At 35.6% G+C, this 18299-nt stretch overlaps 2 protein-coding genes across 2 annotated transcripts; one reads left to right on the top strand and one right to left on the bottom strand.

The window, feature by feature from the left end:
- Positions 1 to 2418: 2418 nt before the first annotated feature.
- LOC111794008 (pathogenesis-related protein 1-like) lies at positions 2419 to 2941 on the bottom strand. Its single transcript, XM_023676109.1, has one exon. The coding sequence runs from the start codon at positions 2905 to 2907 to the stop codon at positions 2419 to 2421; it is 489 nt and encodes a 162-aa protein (XP_023531877.1). The 5' UTR covers positions 2908 to 2941.
- A 10650-nt stretch (positions 2942 to 13591) lies between these two features.
- On the top strand, positions 13592 to 14080 carry LOC111793884 (pathogenesis-related protein PRB1-3-like). The gene has a single exon (XM_023675951.1). It carries the CDS (start codon positions 13592 to 13594, stop codon positions 14078 to 14080), a length of 489 nt encoding a protein of 162 aa, XP_023531719.1.
- The last annotated feature ends 4219 nt before the right edge of the window (positions 14081 to 18299 follow it).

Genomic DNA, 18299 nt, shown 5'->3' with positions numbered 1-18299 from the left:
AAAAAAAAAAACATAAAAGAAGAAAAAAATAAATAAATAAAGAAAGAGAGGAGGAAAGAGAGAGAGAAGGAACTAGAAAAAGAAAAGGGAAGAGTTGGGAGTAAGAATAGATGTAAATACCAATATGATTAAGTAAGAATGGATTAAAAATTGGTTAAGAATGTCTTCAACAAAAATGGAGAGAAAAAGTAGAATACATAACGAATATCAGAAAACAAGAAAGTAGTCACTCGAGATAGAAAATAGAAAATGAAATCTTAATATAAATAGAATATGTCTATATATTTAGATGTATATTATAACGTTCCAAGACTTTATCCATGCAAAGTCTTTAATGCTCGCATGAAGTTTAGCACATGAACCATTGTAAGAGTCAGACAATTGAACATGAAATTGATATCATGGATTCTTATATGATTTCGTTACGGTAATCATGACTTTATCCATGCAAAGTCTTTAATGCTCGCATGAAGTTTAGCACATGAACCATTGTAAGAGTCAGACAATTGAACATGAAATTGATATCATGGATTCTTATATGATTTCGTTACGGTAATCATGACTTTATCCATGCAAAGTCTTTAATGCTCGCATGAAGTTTAGCACATGAACCATTGTAAGAGTCAGACAATTGAACATGAAATTGATATCATGGATTCTTATATGATTTCGTTACGGTAATCATGACTTTATCCATGCAAAGTCTTTAATGCTCGCATGAAGTTTAGCACATGAACCATTGTAAGAGTCAGACAATTGAACATGAAATTGATATCATGGATTCTTATATGATTTCGTTACGGTAATCATGTAAGTGGCCTTACTATAGGATAAACTAAAATTTGTATGAGTTACGATGATGTATGAACTATGTCATACGATACAGTATATGAGTTATGATGATGTATGACTTATGATGATGTGTGGGTTACGATACTTGATGATGTGCTCAGTATATATATATATATATTTTGATGAATGTCGTACTTGATATGTTTGATGCACTTTGTGGCAATATGATGAGTATGATGATTGCGTGACGTTTACCTTAATATGATGATGTTTTCTATATTGAGCATGTTATATGATGATGAGTGCCATATTGCATCATGTCGTTAGATCGACATAGGACACAACCCTAAGAGCGTGAAAATGATATTAATATAAATATCCACGAGTATGTGTTACCTAGAGTAACAAAGAGATGAGACTAGAGGGTTGTGTCAGAAGAGACATTATGATGGATTTAGAGGGACCTCATGCATATTGTATGTTCATAAGCATAGGGCTACTTCCCCTAGAGATGATGAGTGCGGACGCGCACCGTATGATGAGTGCGTATGCGCACAGGTGCGAAAGCACATAGATAAGGGTGTTCATGAGGTGCATGACACTATGGGGTTCCGCTGACCTCCGGACGTCGCTACAGATTAGCTTTACCAGAGGGTCCAGGGGGTGTGGGAGCGCCCTGGGGATTCACACTCGCACGTGTGAGTCGTGTGTAGGGAAGTACTACACATCCAATTTGTCCAAGACTGGAGGTCACCCCTAAAATGATTAGAGATAGGTCCCTAAATCATGATTGCGTGTTTGCATTTGCATGGCCTCTATAGTGGGGCCACTTACTGAGTATTCTTTGAAATACTTAGGCGGGGTGCCACATCATTTTTCAGGTAAAGGGCAAGGCGCACTTGTACGGAGGACGGCGGCATAGCGAGCAGAGACTGTGGCACTTGCATAGGATAGATTCATATTTAAATTCTGAGTTTTAAGTTAGAATAGGTTGTTTTGCATTCCATTGTTTTAAATTATTTTGTATTTGTTTTTATTTTTTCTAAATTTTAGTATTTTGTATTTAAACACGTAAGACCATGGCTGTGTTCTTCAGAGAAGAAGTTGTTTTAAACGTTTTTGAAGTTTACGTTATAAATGATGTTCATGTAAGAGTTATATTTCCGCTTTATAGATGAGCATGAGACGTTAGTGGCGACTCTAGATATGTGGAAATTTAGGGTCGTTACACCTAAGGTAAGATATGCATGTCTCTAGCACATCCTAGCTATTCTCTTTCGGGCTTCCCTTCAAAAATTTTAAACTTATAAAGAATGTCTTGGCGCGTATAACTTTTTTTTATCAAGTCAAGCTTATTGACTCAAACGTCTAAATTGTTAAACAGTTAGATTGTTAGAATGATATTCTTTCCGATCTAAAAAGGGTTTTATGGGAGAAAAAATATATTTTGACAAGAAATGCTTACAAAGACACACCATCAATCCATCACTTCACACACTTGTAACACTATCACATGTCTATAACTAGACATCTTTATCCATCGACAAGTTTAAGATTGAGTGGAACAAAACAACGTAAACAAACACAATTATTTGGTTTCTTTTAAGCCCCAAAGAAACAAATTACTTAATATGGCCGTTGAGAAGAAATGTTGCCTCGAGGGCTGTAGCTGCAAATCACAAAAGTACCACCATTGGTGCACTTAACTCTAGCACATCCCAGCTTCTTCGAACGTCTCCAAACCACCTGAGTGTATGCTAGACAACTCTGATCACCAACACATTTATTGGACCTGTAATTGTAGAATCCCTTCTTGCTAACCCATAGCTTCACTGCCCCGACGCCTGTGAGGCTACGATCGCTACTCCATGCAAGGTTCTCGCCATACGGGCCACCCGAGAGCACTAGCTTACAGTCACGCATGCGTTTATTAGCATAGCTTTGAGCATAGGCTGCTAGTTTTCGGTCCCAAAACAATGGTCCAACGCCAACCATTTTGCGAGCTGCATTGTGGGCATTGAGATAGTCCTTAGGTGAGTTTTGAGCGAGAGATGGCTTAACTAAAAACAATCCCGAAACGCAAATGAGAGCGAAGAAAATCTTGAATACATCCATTTTGATGTGTTTTGCAAAATGTGATAAATGGTTTGGTGATGGAAATGGCTTAGAGAAATGGTACATTTATATAACGTCTCGACTTTGTGACGATTGTTATTACATATCAAATGTTTTGAATCGAATATTAGACGTGTATTCAATAATCAATTAAAAAAATAAAAAGAAATTAGAGACATTGACTTTGATAATGTTGATTTCAATACGTGTCATGTGTAAAATAATTTAATTCAAATAATAAATAAATAAATCTTAAAATGAAGCCAATGATTGAGGAAATTCTTATTTATGTAATCATGTGTTCCTTAAAAAATGATCTCATCTGTCCTCGTAGTATCAATTTTATATACTCATTTAATAAATTTATTTTTTGCTATTATAATTGTTTAATATATTTTTTAGGAGTATACGGGGTTGAAGAAATCTTTTAGACCAAATCAAAGTCTGCGATTGGTTGGATTGGAGATCCGAGCAGCTTGAGCAGAGTTCACAACTCAATCCAACATGTTTTTTTACCAAATCAAAATCTAGAGTTGGTTGAGTTGAGGACCCGAACAACCTGAATAAAGTTCATAACTCGACTCAATCCAACGCTTTATTCTTTTAGTTGAGTTGGGTTGTTGGATTTTTTTAAGTTATTTAATTTTGTTTATCGAGAATACATGTTATATTAATAACGAAAATCTAATAAAGTTCAAATATCAAATATTGGTAAGGCCCAACGGATCACTAACATCAATTACAAACGTAAAATATTCTTAATTTTCGTAATAATTTTAAAAGTATGATAGAGTTGTATTGGATTACAACCCTATTTTTTAGTTGGTCGGGTTCCCGACCAAAAAAAAAAAAGAACTTATGAACTAATCCAAACAAAAAAACGTCTAATCCAACTCAAATTATATATATATTAATTAACTAAACTCCCTACCACTCGTATGCACGTCTAATTTTAACTAAGATTTGTTTTTTTTTTTTAATTAATTCCTTTAATAACTCATATTTAAATTCATTTTAGGCACGTTACAACTAGTCAAACAGGTCGTGTACCGACTCTACATTCTCTACTTAATTTAAGGTCGCTATGGTATATATATCATAAACATTGAATGCGAAAATATTTCATTTAAACTTTCATAAAACATAGACATGGACTTGCGTGTTTTGAAAATACTTTTAAGACGACAAAACAGAAGAGTAAATAAAATAAATAGACGTTTAAATTAAAAACATCCTATTCTAGACTAAACGGGACTACTCTATGCCTATGTCATGGTCTCGAAGTATGATGCAATTGTTAGCCGTACAAGAATGTCTTACCTTTACCTGAAATACAAGTAGCACGTGGCTTGAGTATTTAAAGATATACTCATTAAGTGACCCCACTATTGAGGTTAAACGTAAACACATACAATTTCATGAATGGAATCTATCATAACAGTATGTTTTCCTACGGCGACTATCCTAACGGACGACTTGGATATGTATTAATTTTCTACACACGGCCCACACGTGCGAGTATGGACTCACCAGTCGATTCGCATCCCTCCTAGGCTCCTTTTCTTGTCGAGCGAGTAGTAGCTCTCGATGTAGAACACCCGTTAGAAATAGCAACCATCATGGCAACATTATGTCAAACATAATAATCGTTCTCCTGCCTAGAAGTGTATGCGTTCGAACCATCTTGAAGGAATAGGGGTATCCCCCAATGCATGAGCACACAATAATGCATGAGGTCCCAACATTTTTCCATTTTTATTCTTTTTTAATGCAACCTCGCTAGCGTTTCGTATATATCTTTTCTCATATCGTTTATCATATCATTCATGCATATGTCAAGGTTGCATTTCATGCTAGTTTGTCATTTTGCATGTCAATCATATCATATCATTCAGATTACATAAGTATGTCATTATCATAACGTTCCATGCTTCCAGACATAACAATTTTTATTATATACATATCATACCATAATATATCGCATCACAATATATCATATCATCACCATGTCAATTTATCACATATCTCATACTATAACATTTTTCATATCATTTTCATATCATATCATAACATAAGTCTAACATTTGTCTTAATAAAAATAAATAAATAAATAAATATCCTTAGTACATGCTCCCGTGATTCATTTATTTATTATACGGAGCTCTTGAAATGGGAGTTGTTTCCAGCTCGAACTCAATCTCGAAATCCTAATTTGAGAGATTCTTAGGGAATATGTCTACAAATTCTTTCACTACTAGTAACCAAGTTAATGCTTGCCTTAGTCCGTCCATTTTCCAAGACATGAGCTAATATACCTCAAGCACCTTAGCAGAACAAGTTGGCTTTTGTAATAGCTGAAAAATAAATAAAGAAATAAACAAATAAAAAAAAACTTAAAAAAAAAATAGTTAAAATAATAATAATAATAATAAATTAATTAATTNAAAAAAAAAAAAAAAAAAAAAAAAAAAAAAAAAAAAAAAAAAAAAAAAAAAAAAAAAAAAAAAATCATTCCCCACCTCTCTCCACTAACACTTTATCCCTTCCCACAATTATCTCTCCTTCACCCATCCCACCTGCCAAAGAAAAGAGAGAAACAGAAAAACAACAATAGTCAGATCTGAGAAGAAGTACAATGGCTATTGCAGATTTAGAGATTTTTGTCCGTTATTACGGTAAAATTCTATCTCAGATTTCCTTTTCCTTTATAGTTATGGTGATAAGAAATTAATTTAGGATCAAATCTTCTTTCCTATCTAGTCTATAATAATCAGATCCCATATACAATTATTAGATTTTTGTTAGCATTTTAATTATACAAAATAAGGTTATAAGTTAGATTCAATAAAATTTTAGGTGCAAATCTATAAACTAAAATATCGTAGCCTGTACTTAAAATTGGTGAGTAATATCTGTTTACACAATTGAAAAACCTATTTAGAGAATGAAAAAGATTAGAGAGAGGGAGGGAGATGAGAAAAGATTTGTTAAACAGTATTTAACAATAAAGGGAAATATCAGACGAGCTCCTTCCAATTTTAAAACCTATTTACAGAATGAAAAAGATTAGAGAGAGGGAGAGTAAGGAAAGATTTGTTAAACAGTATTTAATAATAATAGGAAATATCAGACGAGCTCCTTTCAATTTTATGTAACAGAAAACATTCAAAATTTTTGGAGTGAGCTTCTTTAAATTTTGTCCAACAGACAAGATCAGAATTTTAAGATGGCAATGTAAATTAGAGTAATAATTTTATAGAGATAAAACTTGAAACTGATGTCATGAGCTCATATAGGTTGACTCGGATTTCAAAGGACGGAATCGAACTTTCATTAAAGATATATTTGTGACAACGAGTTAAACTATCCAAGTAAGTGACCTTACTATCGGCATGATTATTTTTTGATGTTGACACGTGCCCTGTGGTTCTGCACGTGTCATATATATTGATATGTGTGAATTGTCTGTGGATCGATATGCTTCCTATATGTTATGTTATGTCAGATAATATGTGGATTGTATGATAATAATTATGGTACGATGTGCTCTAGGAGATGTTTGAGATAGGATACGAGAAGGATGCACAAAACGAAATGTAACGATAGGAGTAAGATACGTTCATGAAACGTTAAGGTTAGGTTACATACCGGAGTGCTATGGATAGGAGAGATTGATGAAAGAATACGGTTAGGTTATGGGTAGAAAGGGATAGGTTTGTGATAGATTGATAGAACAATAGCGTTAGGATACGTTCTTGTGACGATATGACTAAGGTACGTTACGTAATGATATGTCTGTGATAGGTATAAGAACGTTAAGGCTATGGTAAGTTAGAGAACGATATGACTATGAAGTGTTTACGTTATGACTTGTTTATGATATGATACATTGTATGCTAGATTATTGTGCTTAAGTACGTAGTTATGTGAACGTGAATGTATGCTATGTATGCTTTTAGTCTGATGTGATGTGTAATGCATGTAACGATATGAGGTCCTTGAATGATTATGGCATGTTTGTATGGAATATGTGAATGTAAATAGCATGAATGGTATGACATGAAACACGGTAAATTGTCTGGAACCATAACCCCGATAGAAATGTGTATGAAATGTGAAATGAAAATGAGAATGACATGAAGCCTGGAACGTGACAGGGGGGTTATGTTCATTAAAGATAAAGGAGAAATAGGGGGACCTCATGCATTATGTGTGTTCATGCATCTGGGGGGATACCCCCATCCCATCACGAGGGTACGGACGCGTACATCCAATGGCAGGACAACGATCGTTATGCTTTGCATAGCACTGCCGTGACGGTTCTAGTTTTAACGGGTCCCGGTATAAGGGGCTCCCAGAGTATGCCCATCGGATAAGGACAGTGGCCCAGCGGTGTGCGAACTAGCTGGTGAGCCCATACTCGCACGTATGGGCTGCGTGTAGAGTATATGGTACACGTCCACGATTACCTGTTAGGATTACACCGTAGGGAAAACGAAACGAAACGAAACGAAAGATAGGTCCCATCATTTCATTGCATGTGATTGTTGCATTTAACCCCAATAGTGGGGTCACTTACTGAGTATTTCTTTAAATACTCAAGCCATGTGCTACTACATTTTTCAGGTTAAGGCAAGGCATTCCTGTACGGCTGACGACGGCATCGCAACTCGAGATCATGGCACATGCATAGGATAGTGGTATTTATTTTCTTAGACTTAGGATAGAATAGGATGTTTTAAACTTAAACGCTTATTTATTTTATTTCGGGTCTTTTGTTGTGTCGTTTTAAAGATGTTTTCGAAACACCTAAGTCCATGGCTGTGTTTTTAAGTTAAAGGTTATGTTTTATGGAATTTAAATGAAGTCTTCCGCATTCAATGTTTATGGTATGTATACAGTAGCGACCTTAAATTAAGTAGAAAATTTCGGGTCGTTATACCTTTAATGTCAAGATCACCTTGGGAACTGCTTCTATCCTATACCCCTTGAATTTGAAGCTTGGCTGATCTGCGGTTTGAATGCCACTTCTTTGTTAAAGCAATTAATGAAAGCAGATTCTATGCTAATCATGAAAGCAGATTCTACGCTAATTATTTCATTGCTAAGATAACGTTAAATTTGTCATATCCAAGACTAGTGATGTCATATTTACCAAGCCTAGTGATGTCATATTTACCATATGGCTTGACATTGACACTTTATTTTTCACCTCTTAAAGGCTTCCATGCGGAGATAACCACAAATAACATGTAACCTAGTGACTCTAATTCTATCTGTGTTTATTAAAATTGACCGACATAAAAGAGTGGATTGGAACTAGAATTAAGCAACACCTATACAAAGTATACAAAGATAGACAAAGTATCTCTGGATGCAATGTTAAAGGTCTTAGCCTCCTATCGGGTGATGGCATAAATTCGACCATGTTGTTAAACTCACTTTTAGATAGGCCTTGATCACTACTAGTGGGCTAACTGGTACAAGGTGTCCGTCTTACTCTAGGAACAATATAAGGTTACGTGGTCTTTTGTGACCGTTAAAGCACACTTTATTTNAGGATTACACCGTAGGGAAAACGAAACGAAATGAAACGAAATGAAAATTTAAATGAAGTCTTCCGCATTCAATGTTTATGGTATGTATACAGTAGCGACCTTAAATTAAGTAGAAAATTTCGGGTCGTTATACCTTTAATGTCAAGATCACCTTGGGAACTGCTTCTATCCTATACCCCTTGAATTTGAAGCTTGGCTGATCTGCGGTTTGAATGCCACTTCTTTGTTAAAGCAATTAATGAAAGCAGATTCTATGCTAATCATGAAAGCAGATTCTACGCTAATTATTTCATTGCTAAGATAACGTTAAATTTGTCATATCCAAGACTAGTGATGTCATATTTACCAAGCCTAGTGATGTCATATTTACCATATGGCTTGACATTGACACTTTATTTTTCACCTCTTAAAGGCTTCCATGCGGAGATAACCACAAATAACATGTAACCTAGTGACTCTAATTCTATCTGTGTTTATTAAAATTGACCGACATAAAAGAGTGGATTGGAACTAGAATTAAGCAACACCTATACAAAGTATACAAAGATAGACAAAGTATCTCTGGATGCAATGTTAAAGGTCTTAGCCTCCTATCGGGTGATGGCATAAATTCGACCATGTTGTTAAACTCACTTTTAGATAGGCCTTGATCACTACTAGTGGGCTAACTGGTACAAGGTGTCCGTCTTACTCTAGGAACAATATAAGGTTACGTGGTCTTTTGTGACCGTTAAAGCACACTTTATTTTTAAATCTGCACGATCCCAGGTGATGTTGTCCATAGTTAGTACACAATGTTTTCTTGCATGGGCAATCTTGCAAATGCTTCTACTCTTGTGTTTGTCCAAGTCCACCTTGATATTGTGATGTCTTGGTTGGGGTTGTGGGGTCGACTCTATCTTCTTTTTTTTTCCTTTGATCATGTTTGAACGTGTTCGAACGCCACTACTAATCAAAGTGTTGTGGCATAGTCAGGTGGGAGATGAGTATACACAACTCCTCGAACCTTAGGTCTTAAGCCCATACCGAACCATTCCATCTTCTTTTCCTATGTGTTAATCAGGCCATGGGAAAATTAAGACATTCTAGTAAACTTACGATGGTATTCTTCCACTCACTTGTCTTCGTGTTCAATATTTAGAAATTCTTGTCTTTTCTTGAATCGTAACACTTATTTCAAATATTTCTTGAGAAACATCTCCTTGAACTTAGCATATATGATTTGAAGGGAATGAACTTTTCATCTGAATCGTTTTGATTTTATTAAGAATTAAAAGAAAGCAATAAATATGAAAGCAAGAACTCTACCGGTAAAAATCGTAAATTGTAAACCTCTTTGAAATATTCCAAACATTCCACCAGATTTTTCTAGATATGACTCGAACACAAGGTCAAAACTTAGGGAGCCTCTTGAAATAAAATTACTAAAGAATTTGCTAAACACTAGTGACCTCTTAACCCAACCCGAAAGTCCTATTTATAAATATGTTAGAATATTTACTAAATAATATATTCTTACGAACATGGTTAAATATTTATATTTATATATATAGATTTCTCTATTTATATTAAAAATATTTAATATATTAAATATTAATTTGAATCTTTCAATTTTTTAATTAAATTGAACATTTTAGTGTTACTATTAATTAGCCGAAAGACCTTATGAACCTAACGATCATAAGCTCTAATGATACAAAATTAATTAATTAAACTATTTAATTAATCAATTTCCAATATGTTACTAGGTCACTCGACAATAGACTTAGAGTTGCACTCTTATGCACGGTAAGACAAGTTATGTCAATTGATATAATCATTACAAACAAATCAATCTTTTACGGGTTCTTCATAATTACCGATGGGTCAAAAGTTCGTTTTACCCCTATAATTATATCTTGTACCTTAGTACCATTGATTCTCTACTGAACAATTTATTTATGATTTAATCATAAATAAACAAGTTCATCTCAAGCACAATAAGAGAGTGGGGCACATTGTTTGTCTCGAAATCAACACTTGAGAGAACCACTCATCCACTTTCCTTATATGAAAATGAGTGAATTTCATCTCTCGTGATATTATGTTCCAAGCTCCTTGTTTGGTCTAAGTCTCTAAAATGGTACGGCATTTTGAATTGACTATAAGAGTCATTCTCACCAGGACAAGCCCTCACATGTACGAGTTCTAAACTAACTCAAGATTAAAACGGAGGTACAAATGATCATTATGTGAAATATTAATCTTATCAAGTAACGGATTTATAAAGAGAGATTAAATATTTCTTCGTCTAGTCTTATACAAACTCATTATACACGATACTCCCACTCACATGTCTCCATATGAACGATTTGAATCAAATCATTTGTAACAACTACAAAATTGGTTGTATCAATAGTGTTACCGGTATAAAACATCCAACCTTATTCATATATTATAGATCATTTAAGTTATTACTTGAACGTGATTCTCTTGCATGTCAACCGTATATCATTCACGATTACATTAATAACTTTGGATTTTCATACCATCGATAATATTAAATTATTATTAAAAATTAAATAATTAATTACAATAGATTTTATGACATAAATCTCAACATGATCAGGTCTATGTTTGCGGCTCGAGTCCTCATGGAAGAGTTCCACCACAATTGAACATCATTTCATAGAAGAAATATGTCATAACTCAGCTGATCGAGTTGAACAGAACATCGCATCATTCCACAATCGAGGCGTATGCACACTGATGGAGTTGAACGTTGCATTGAGGAGCTCGACCGCACACCGAAGAGCTGGATCGTGCGCCTGCCTTCTCCATCCAAACTCCAAATTGTTTGGGGGGAAAACATTGGGAACGTCCATCTTCATTCTATACCATTAATCTTAGCACAATTCAACTGGTTAATGTTCGATTTTTTCCATAAGAACCATTAGAATGCACCAAATCGTGATCGCTAGGTGTTCCATACTAGTCGAAAAGGCGAAGAAAACAAGAAAATACATTGTTTTTCTCCTAAGTTATAAGCTAAATGGTGGTTTGAATGAGGAAAGGAGCTCTAAAGTGAGTATTCGTAAATGGGTGGTAAAGGGTTCAAGTGGATGAATCTTGAACAATGACATCTCCTTTGGGCATTGACACTTTGCGGTCACCGTCGGGTAAGCCATGGAAAGTGTAATATAATATATATTATGCTCAATATAATTTGCATCTTTAATGGAACTCCCACGTGCTTTACCTAAATGAGGAAGGAAGCCATGGATTACCTTTATAAAAAGTAGAGAACTTTAGTTTATTGTAGCAATGAGCCTTGCAAAACTACCAAATTTCTTAAACAATTATAATTAAACTCGAATTTTATTTTCGTGGCAATTTTTTAAAGTTTAAGTTGATGAGTTATGATAAATTTAACTATCTCAACATTTCGGCACCGTAATAATTCAAAATTTTTAAATTTAGATCAACGACAGACGCGTTTTAAAGCCTTGAGGGGAAGCCCGAAAGGGAAAGCCCAAATAGGACAATATCTGCTAGCGGTGGATCTGGGCTGTTACGAATGGTATCAGAGCCAGACACCGGACGATGTGCCAGCCTTCTCTCCTCAAAGGGGGTAGACACGAGGCGGTGTGCCAGTAAAGACGCTGGGCCCCAAAGGGGGTAGATTTGGGGGCGGTCGCACATCGATTGGAGGAAGGAAAGAGTGCCAATGAGGACGCTGAGCCTTGAAGGGGGGTGGATTGTAATGTCCCACATTGGTTGGGAGGAGAACAAACCACCATTTATAAGCGTTTGGAAACCTTCCCCTAGCAGACGCATTTTAAAGTCTCGAGGGAAAGTCCAAACAGGAAAATATCTGCTAACGGTGAATCTGGGCTCTTACGAAGAGTGTACGTCATTGTCAATTAAAAATTCAAAAGAGAAAATAAATGACCATATAAACATAAATAATCGAGACAGAATATTCAAAAGTTTACTCGAAATTTCGTTATAAATACGGAAAAAACATATAATAAATAAACAAATTTCTAAATGTTTTCCGGTCGTAACTCTTGAACATAAAGTTTGATAAACTTATGAAGTAGATAAAAAAAATTCAATAGCACTTATCGACAGACTCCATGGTACAACTAACGATTGAATTCGTTACATGCCCGATATATCCTTTCTCTTAGCTCCATTGTCATATTTTTGATGCTCAAATCATTCAAGTAAGTTTTCGGTAGCTATTGCATGAGAGGTTATTAGACCTCGTTATGTGAGCATTAGGCTAGGCTCTTTTGAGAATATTTCAAAGCATTCGTTCGTCTCTTGGTTGATAGCATATAATAGGTTGTTCATTGGGGATCGACTTAAAAATTGGATGGCTCTATACTAGCTAATTGCTTACGTTATTTATCGTACGTGAATTCTCGTTTTATTTATTATTTGAATGTCATTTTAGTGGAGTTATTTTGAGCACGAAGTTCTCATCGATTTCTAGATGTTAACGGACTTTTCATGTGAGTAGGAGCTAATGTTGTTGACATCTTGTTTAGAGTCTCGGCTTGATATGCTTCCATTTATCATATTTCGAACGAACATAACCATAATCGGTGTAGTCCGGATCAACTTAGTGATGATACTGTTGAGGATTGTTGGGAAGGAGTCCCACATTGACTACTTTAGGAGTTATCATGGGTTTATAAGTAAGGAATAGATCTCTATTGATACGAGGACTTTTGGGAAGCCCAAAGCAAAATCCCGAGAGGTTATGCTCAAAGTGGACAATATCATACCATCGTAACTTATTAGGTGTCGAACAAAGAGTGTACTTTGTTCGAGGGCTCTAAAGAAAGGAGTCGAGCATAGCTTAATAAGTAAGATATTTATTATCGAACTAAAAAAATATAATCGGCTTTAAAGTATTTTTTTTACATTAAGGTTCAATAAAATATTTAATTTAACCAATCTATTTTATAATAAGATAGCCGTCCATCTCGGTTAGGTTAATTGCGTATATGATATGCTTTGAATAATCTCATGCTTCATAGAATGCTCCAAATTTTCATAAGCCTATAAATAATAGCCATGGCCATCCCATATTCTCCACACAATTCTTCTTACCAATTCCCAACTCCAAACCCAAAATGGATCTTTTCAAGCTCTCCCTCTCCCTCTTTTGTGTCACGAGCGTAGCCATGTTTCCCTCCGCTCTCGCTCAAGACACGCCTCAAGACTTCGTGAACGCCCACAATGCTGCTCGTGCCCTAGTTGGTGTCGGACCTGTGCAATGGGACGCAACCGTGGCAAGCTATGCTCAACAATATGCTAACTTACGCATCAATGATTGTCAGCTAATACACTCTGGTGGCCCTTACGGAGAGAATATTGCATGGGGTAGCTCGAATTTATCAGGCACTGCTGCAGTTCAACTATGGGTGGCCGAGAAGCAATACTACAATTATAACACGAATAGTTGTGCAGCTGGGAAGGTGTGTGGTCATTACACTCAAGTGGTGTGGAGAAATTCAGTGAGAATTGGATGTGCTAAAGTGATATGCGCGAATAATGCTGGTACATTCATCACTTGCAACTATGATCCAAGAGGCAATATCATCGGACAAATGCCATATTGAGAAAGGGCTTTAACTAAAATAAGAGTAACGAAAATGAGTATTAAGAGAGCAATGTTAATGAGTTGCTAAATAAAAACAATTCACGAATGACCTACTTGTTATATCTTCTGAAAGTTTGCATAGCAATGATTATTATGAAATCGTGCACTTACAAGCGTATATCGGTTCTATCTTCTTAATCTTTTAACGTCCTTAGCAGAGTTTATATATTTGCATTATGAACTACTTGACAATTCAGCCATATACTGTGAGATCTCACATTGATTGGGGAGGAGAATGAAACATTTTTATAAGGGTGTGGAAACCTCTCTCTAGCAAACACGTTTTAAAAACTTTGAGAGTAAGCCCAAAGAAAAACAATATCTACTAGTAATGGGCTTGAACTGTTATGGAAACCTCTCTCTAGCAAACACTCTTTAAAAACATTGAGGGAAAGTTCACAAGGGAAAACCCAGAGAGAACAGGAAGCCCGAAAGGAAAAGCCCAAAGAGAACAATATCTACTAGCAGTGGACTTGAGTTGTTATGGAAACCTCTCTATAGACACGTTTAAATAACATTGAGGAAAATTTTGAAAGAGAACCCAAAGAAGACAATATCTGCTAGCTGTAGGCTTGCTAGGTGTGGACTTGGGCTTGGGCGGTTACCTATTTTTGTTTGCTTATATTATATATGAAATATTAAACTAGAACGAGTAGAAGGGTTATTGGGATAGTAGAAGATGTAAGAACTCGTATATCAAAGCATTATATGTTTATTATAAGCAATGTTTTAATAATACAAAAATGGTTGGATCGATGAAATACTTTATTAAATAAGTGATAAGTAAACGATATACTTTGTATTAAGCATATGAGTGACCATATACCTTATCAATTAGTGATATACAAGTATGATGACTATTAAAGGGACGTTGATTAACCTTTAATAGTGAACTTGTATCAATTGGCAAATGTCTATATTTGTATCAAATGATGAGTTGGTATAGACCCATATGATGTTTTAGTTATACGAGGTTATTCCCCTTATATTTATACAATTTGTAGACTATTAAAGGGTCTTCAATTAACGTTTGATAGTGAACTTGTCTCGATTCACAAGGATCCACATTTGTATATGATGACGAAAAAATAGATAAGAGAGTCATCTCCTAAATGTTTATGATATATGGTGTCGTGTAGGGATTATTAGAGGATCTCCAACTATCCCTTTAACAGTGAACTTCTCTCGTTTGATACGTTTGACAATGGTCCACATGAGTATTGAAGTAATTAATATAAGAACTCTATGATTAGCTTGATTGAGCTAATAGAAACTAGTGGCTAGTCTCTAAAAAATTCAACCCAAAAAACAGAAAGAATATTGTTGCGTATATATCTCATATAATAATTGTAAACATTTTAAAAAAACTAAAAGTAAAGTCACGAGAGCTTAGATTCAAAGCGAATAACTTACACTCAAAAGCTAATACTATTGTAAAGGTTCATGATTTCTAATCCACTTCACAACAAACGCACACAATAAAAGTTGTCATCTTTGTATTAGCTGCAAATATACACTCAACGAAAGCATGTAATGAAGTGTTGGAGTCCCACATTGGCTATTAAAGAGAAGATCCTAGGTATGTAGGAGATACTATCTTCATTGGTAGGAAGAAAAATCCAAAGCAAACCCATGAGTTTATACTCAAAATGGACAAATATCATATCATTGTGAAGATTCGTTGCCCAACAAATGGTATCGGAATCATGCCTTTATCTTAATTTAGCCATGTCAAGTAAAGCTCCATTAGATTAGCAATGTGCTCTAGAGAAGAAGAGTTGGTTAGAACAGTGTGCTAGACAGATAAATGATTGTTTACGGGGAGTCTCAATGGTACTCAATTTTGTTCAAGGGGAGATCTCGAGTATACAAGAGATATTATCTTCATTGGTAGAAGACTTTCTAGGAAAAAAACAAAAACAAAAAATCCTGAGAGCTCACGAAGGATCTAAAATTGTTGAGTATTGTTGAGTCTTTCCATTCATTTCAAAACTTCAACGATCCCTTCCCGCTCACTTCCCGCTCAATTGTTACAATTATTTCTAGAATATTCCCACATATCTTTTTGAATGTAATGAGTCTGTCCTCTTTTCTCTATACATATTCCACAAAGAAAAATAAAAACCATGTAAGTAGTAGTGCCTATTATATTTTCTTCTAATTCAACCTTAGATCATCAAATAGTCAACAAGAGGCCTATGATAAGTGTTAAGGATAATTGATCGTTTATTATTCTTTTATAGAACTTTCTTTTATCACCATTTAAACGTGGTGGTTTCGGCAAACATTTTCAGCAAGGAACAATATGCCATAGGAAGGAAAGACTCACCCGAAAACAAAAAAGATTCAGGAAAGATAAAAAGATTCAGGAAAGATAAAAGACACAAAGACACCTCGCAGACAGATAAAAGACACAAAGACACCTCGCAGACAGATAAAAGACACAAAGACACCTCGCAGACAGATAAAAGACACAAAGACACCTCGCAGACAGATAAAAGACACAAAGACACCTCGCAGACAGATAAAAGACACAAAGACACCTCGCAGACAGATAAAAGACACAAAGACACCTCGCAGACAGATAAAAGACACAAAGACACCTCGCAGACAGATAAAAGACACAAAGACACCTCGCAGACAGATAAAAGACACAAAGACACCTCGCAGACAGATAAAAGACACAAAGACACCTCGCAGACAGATAAAAGACACAAAGACACCTCGCAGACAGATAAAAGACACAAAGACACCTCGCAGACAGATAAAAGACACAAAGACACCTCGCAGACAGATAAAAGACACAAAGACACCTCGCAGACAGATAAAAGACACAAAACACCTCGCAGAAGGATAAAAGACACAAAGACACCTCGCAGAAGGATAAAAGACACAAAGACACCTCGCAGAAGGATAAAAGACACAAAACACCTCGCAGAAGGATAAAAGACACAAAACACCTCGCAGAAGGATAAAAGACACAAAACACCTCGCAGAAGGATAAAAGACACCTCGCAGAAGGATAAAAGACACCCAGAAGGATAAAAGACACCTCGCAGAAGGATAAAAGACACCTCGCAGAAGGATACAAAACACCTCGCAGAAGGATACAAAACACCTCGCAGAAAGATACAAGACACCTCGCAGAAAGATAAAAGCAGAAAGACACCTCGCAGAAAGATAAAAGCAGAAAGACACCTCGCAGAAAGATAAAAGCAGAAAGACACCTCGCAGAAAGATAAAAGCAGAAAGACACCTCGCAGAAAGATAAAAGCAGAAAGACACCTCGCAGAAAGATAAAAGCAGAAAGACACCTCGCAGAAAGATAAAAGCAGAAAGACACCTCGCAGAAAGATAAAAGCAGAAAGACACCTCGCAGAAAGATAAAAGCAGAAAGACACCTCGCAGAAAGATAAAAGCAGAAAGACACCTCGCAGAAAGATAAAAGCAGAAAGACACCTCGCAGAAAGATAAAAGCAGAAAGACACCTCGCAGAAAGATAAAAGCAGAAAGACACCTCGCAGAAAGATAAAAGCAGAAAGACACCTCGCAGAAAGATAAAAGCAGAAAGACACCTCGCAGAAAGATAAAAGCAGAAAGACACCTCGCAGAAAGATAAAAGCAGAAAGACACCTCGCAGAAAGATAAAAGCAGAAAGACACCTCGCAGAAAGATAAAAGCAGAAAGACACCTCGCAGAAAGATAAAAGCAGAAAGACACCTCGCAGAAAGATACAAAACACCTCGCAGAAAGATAAAAGCAGAAAAACACCTCGCAGAAAGATAAAAGCAGAAAGATAAAAGACACCTGGCCCCACAGCTACCATCTCAAATTCAGGTAGAATATTCTCTTAATTTGGAATGGAATAATCTCTTAATTTGGTATGTGAGGAAGCACAACTATCTCCAATTCAGGTAGAATAATCTCTTAATTTGGAATATGGTAAAATTAAAGTTTTGCCTTCACCCCTACGAAATTCTCCAATATATATACTATTAATTGGTGTTGAATCTAAGTGTGCTATTAAAAATTGAATTGGACTACCTTATCATAAAGGTCGACCACTTCCCATTACAAATAAGAGTGATCAATCCAAGGGTTAGGACCTTAAATAAGATTTCTCAAACTTACCCATAGCTTAAAAATGCATGAATCATTCTTAAAATAGAAACCAAAGA

The sequence above is a fragment of the Cucurbita pepo genome, chromosome LG04 (assembly GCF_002806865.2).
Source record: "Cucurbita pepo subsp. pepo cultivar mu-cu-16 chromosome LG04, ASM280686v2, whole genome shotgun sequence".
Classification (NCBI taxonomy): Eukaryota; Viridiplantae; Streptophyta; class Magnoliopsida; order Cucurbitales; family Cucurbitaceae; genus Cucurbita; species Cucurbita pepo.
This window is presented reverse-complemented; position numbering and strand designations above follow the sequence as displayed.

Coding starts and splice junctions, on each gene's coding strand:
- LOC111794008 (XM_023676109.1), bottom strand. CDS start 2,907: ATGGATGTATTCAAGATTTTCTTCGCTCTCATTTGCGTTTCGGGATTG.
- LOC111793884 (XM_023675951.1), top strand. CDS start 13,592: ATGGATCTTTTCAAGCTCTCCCTCTCCCTCTTTTGTGTCACGAGCGTA.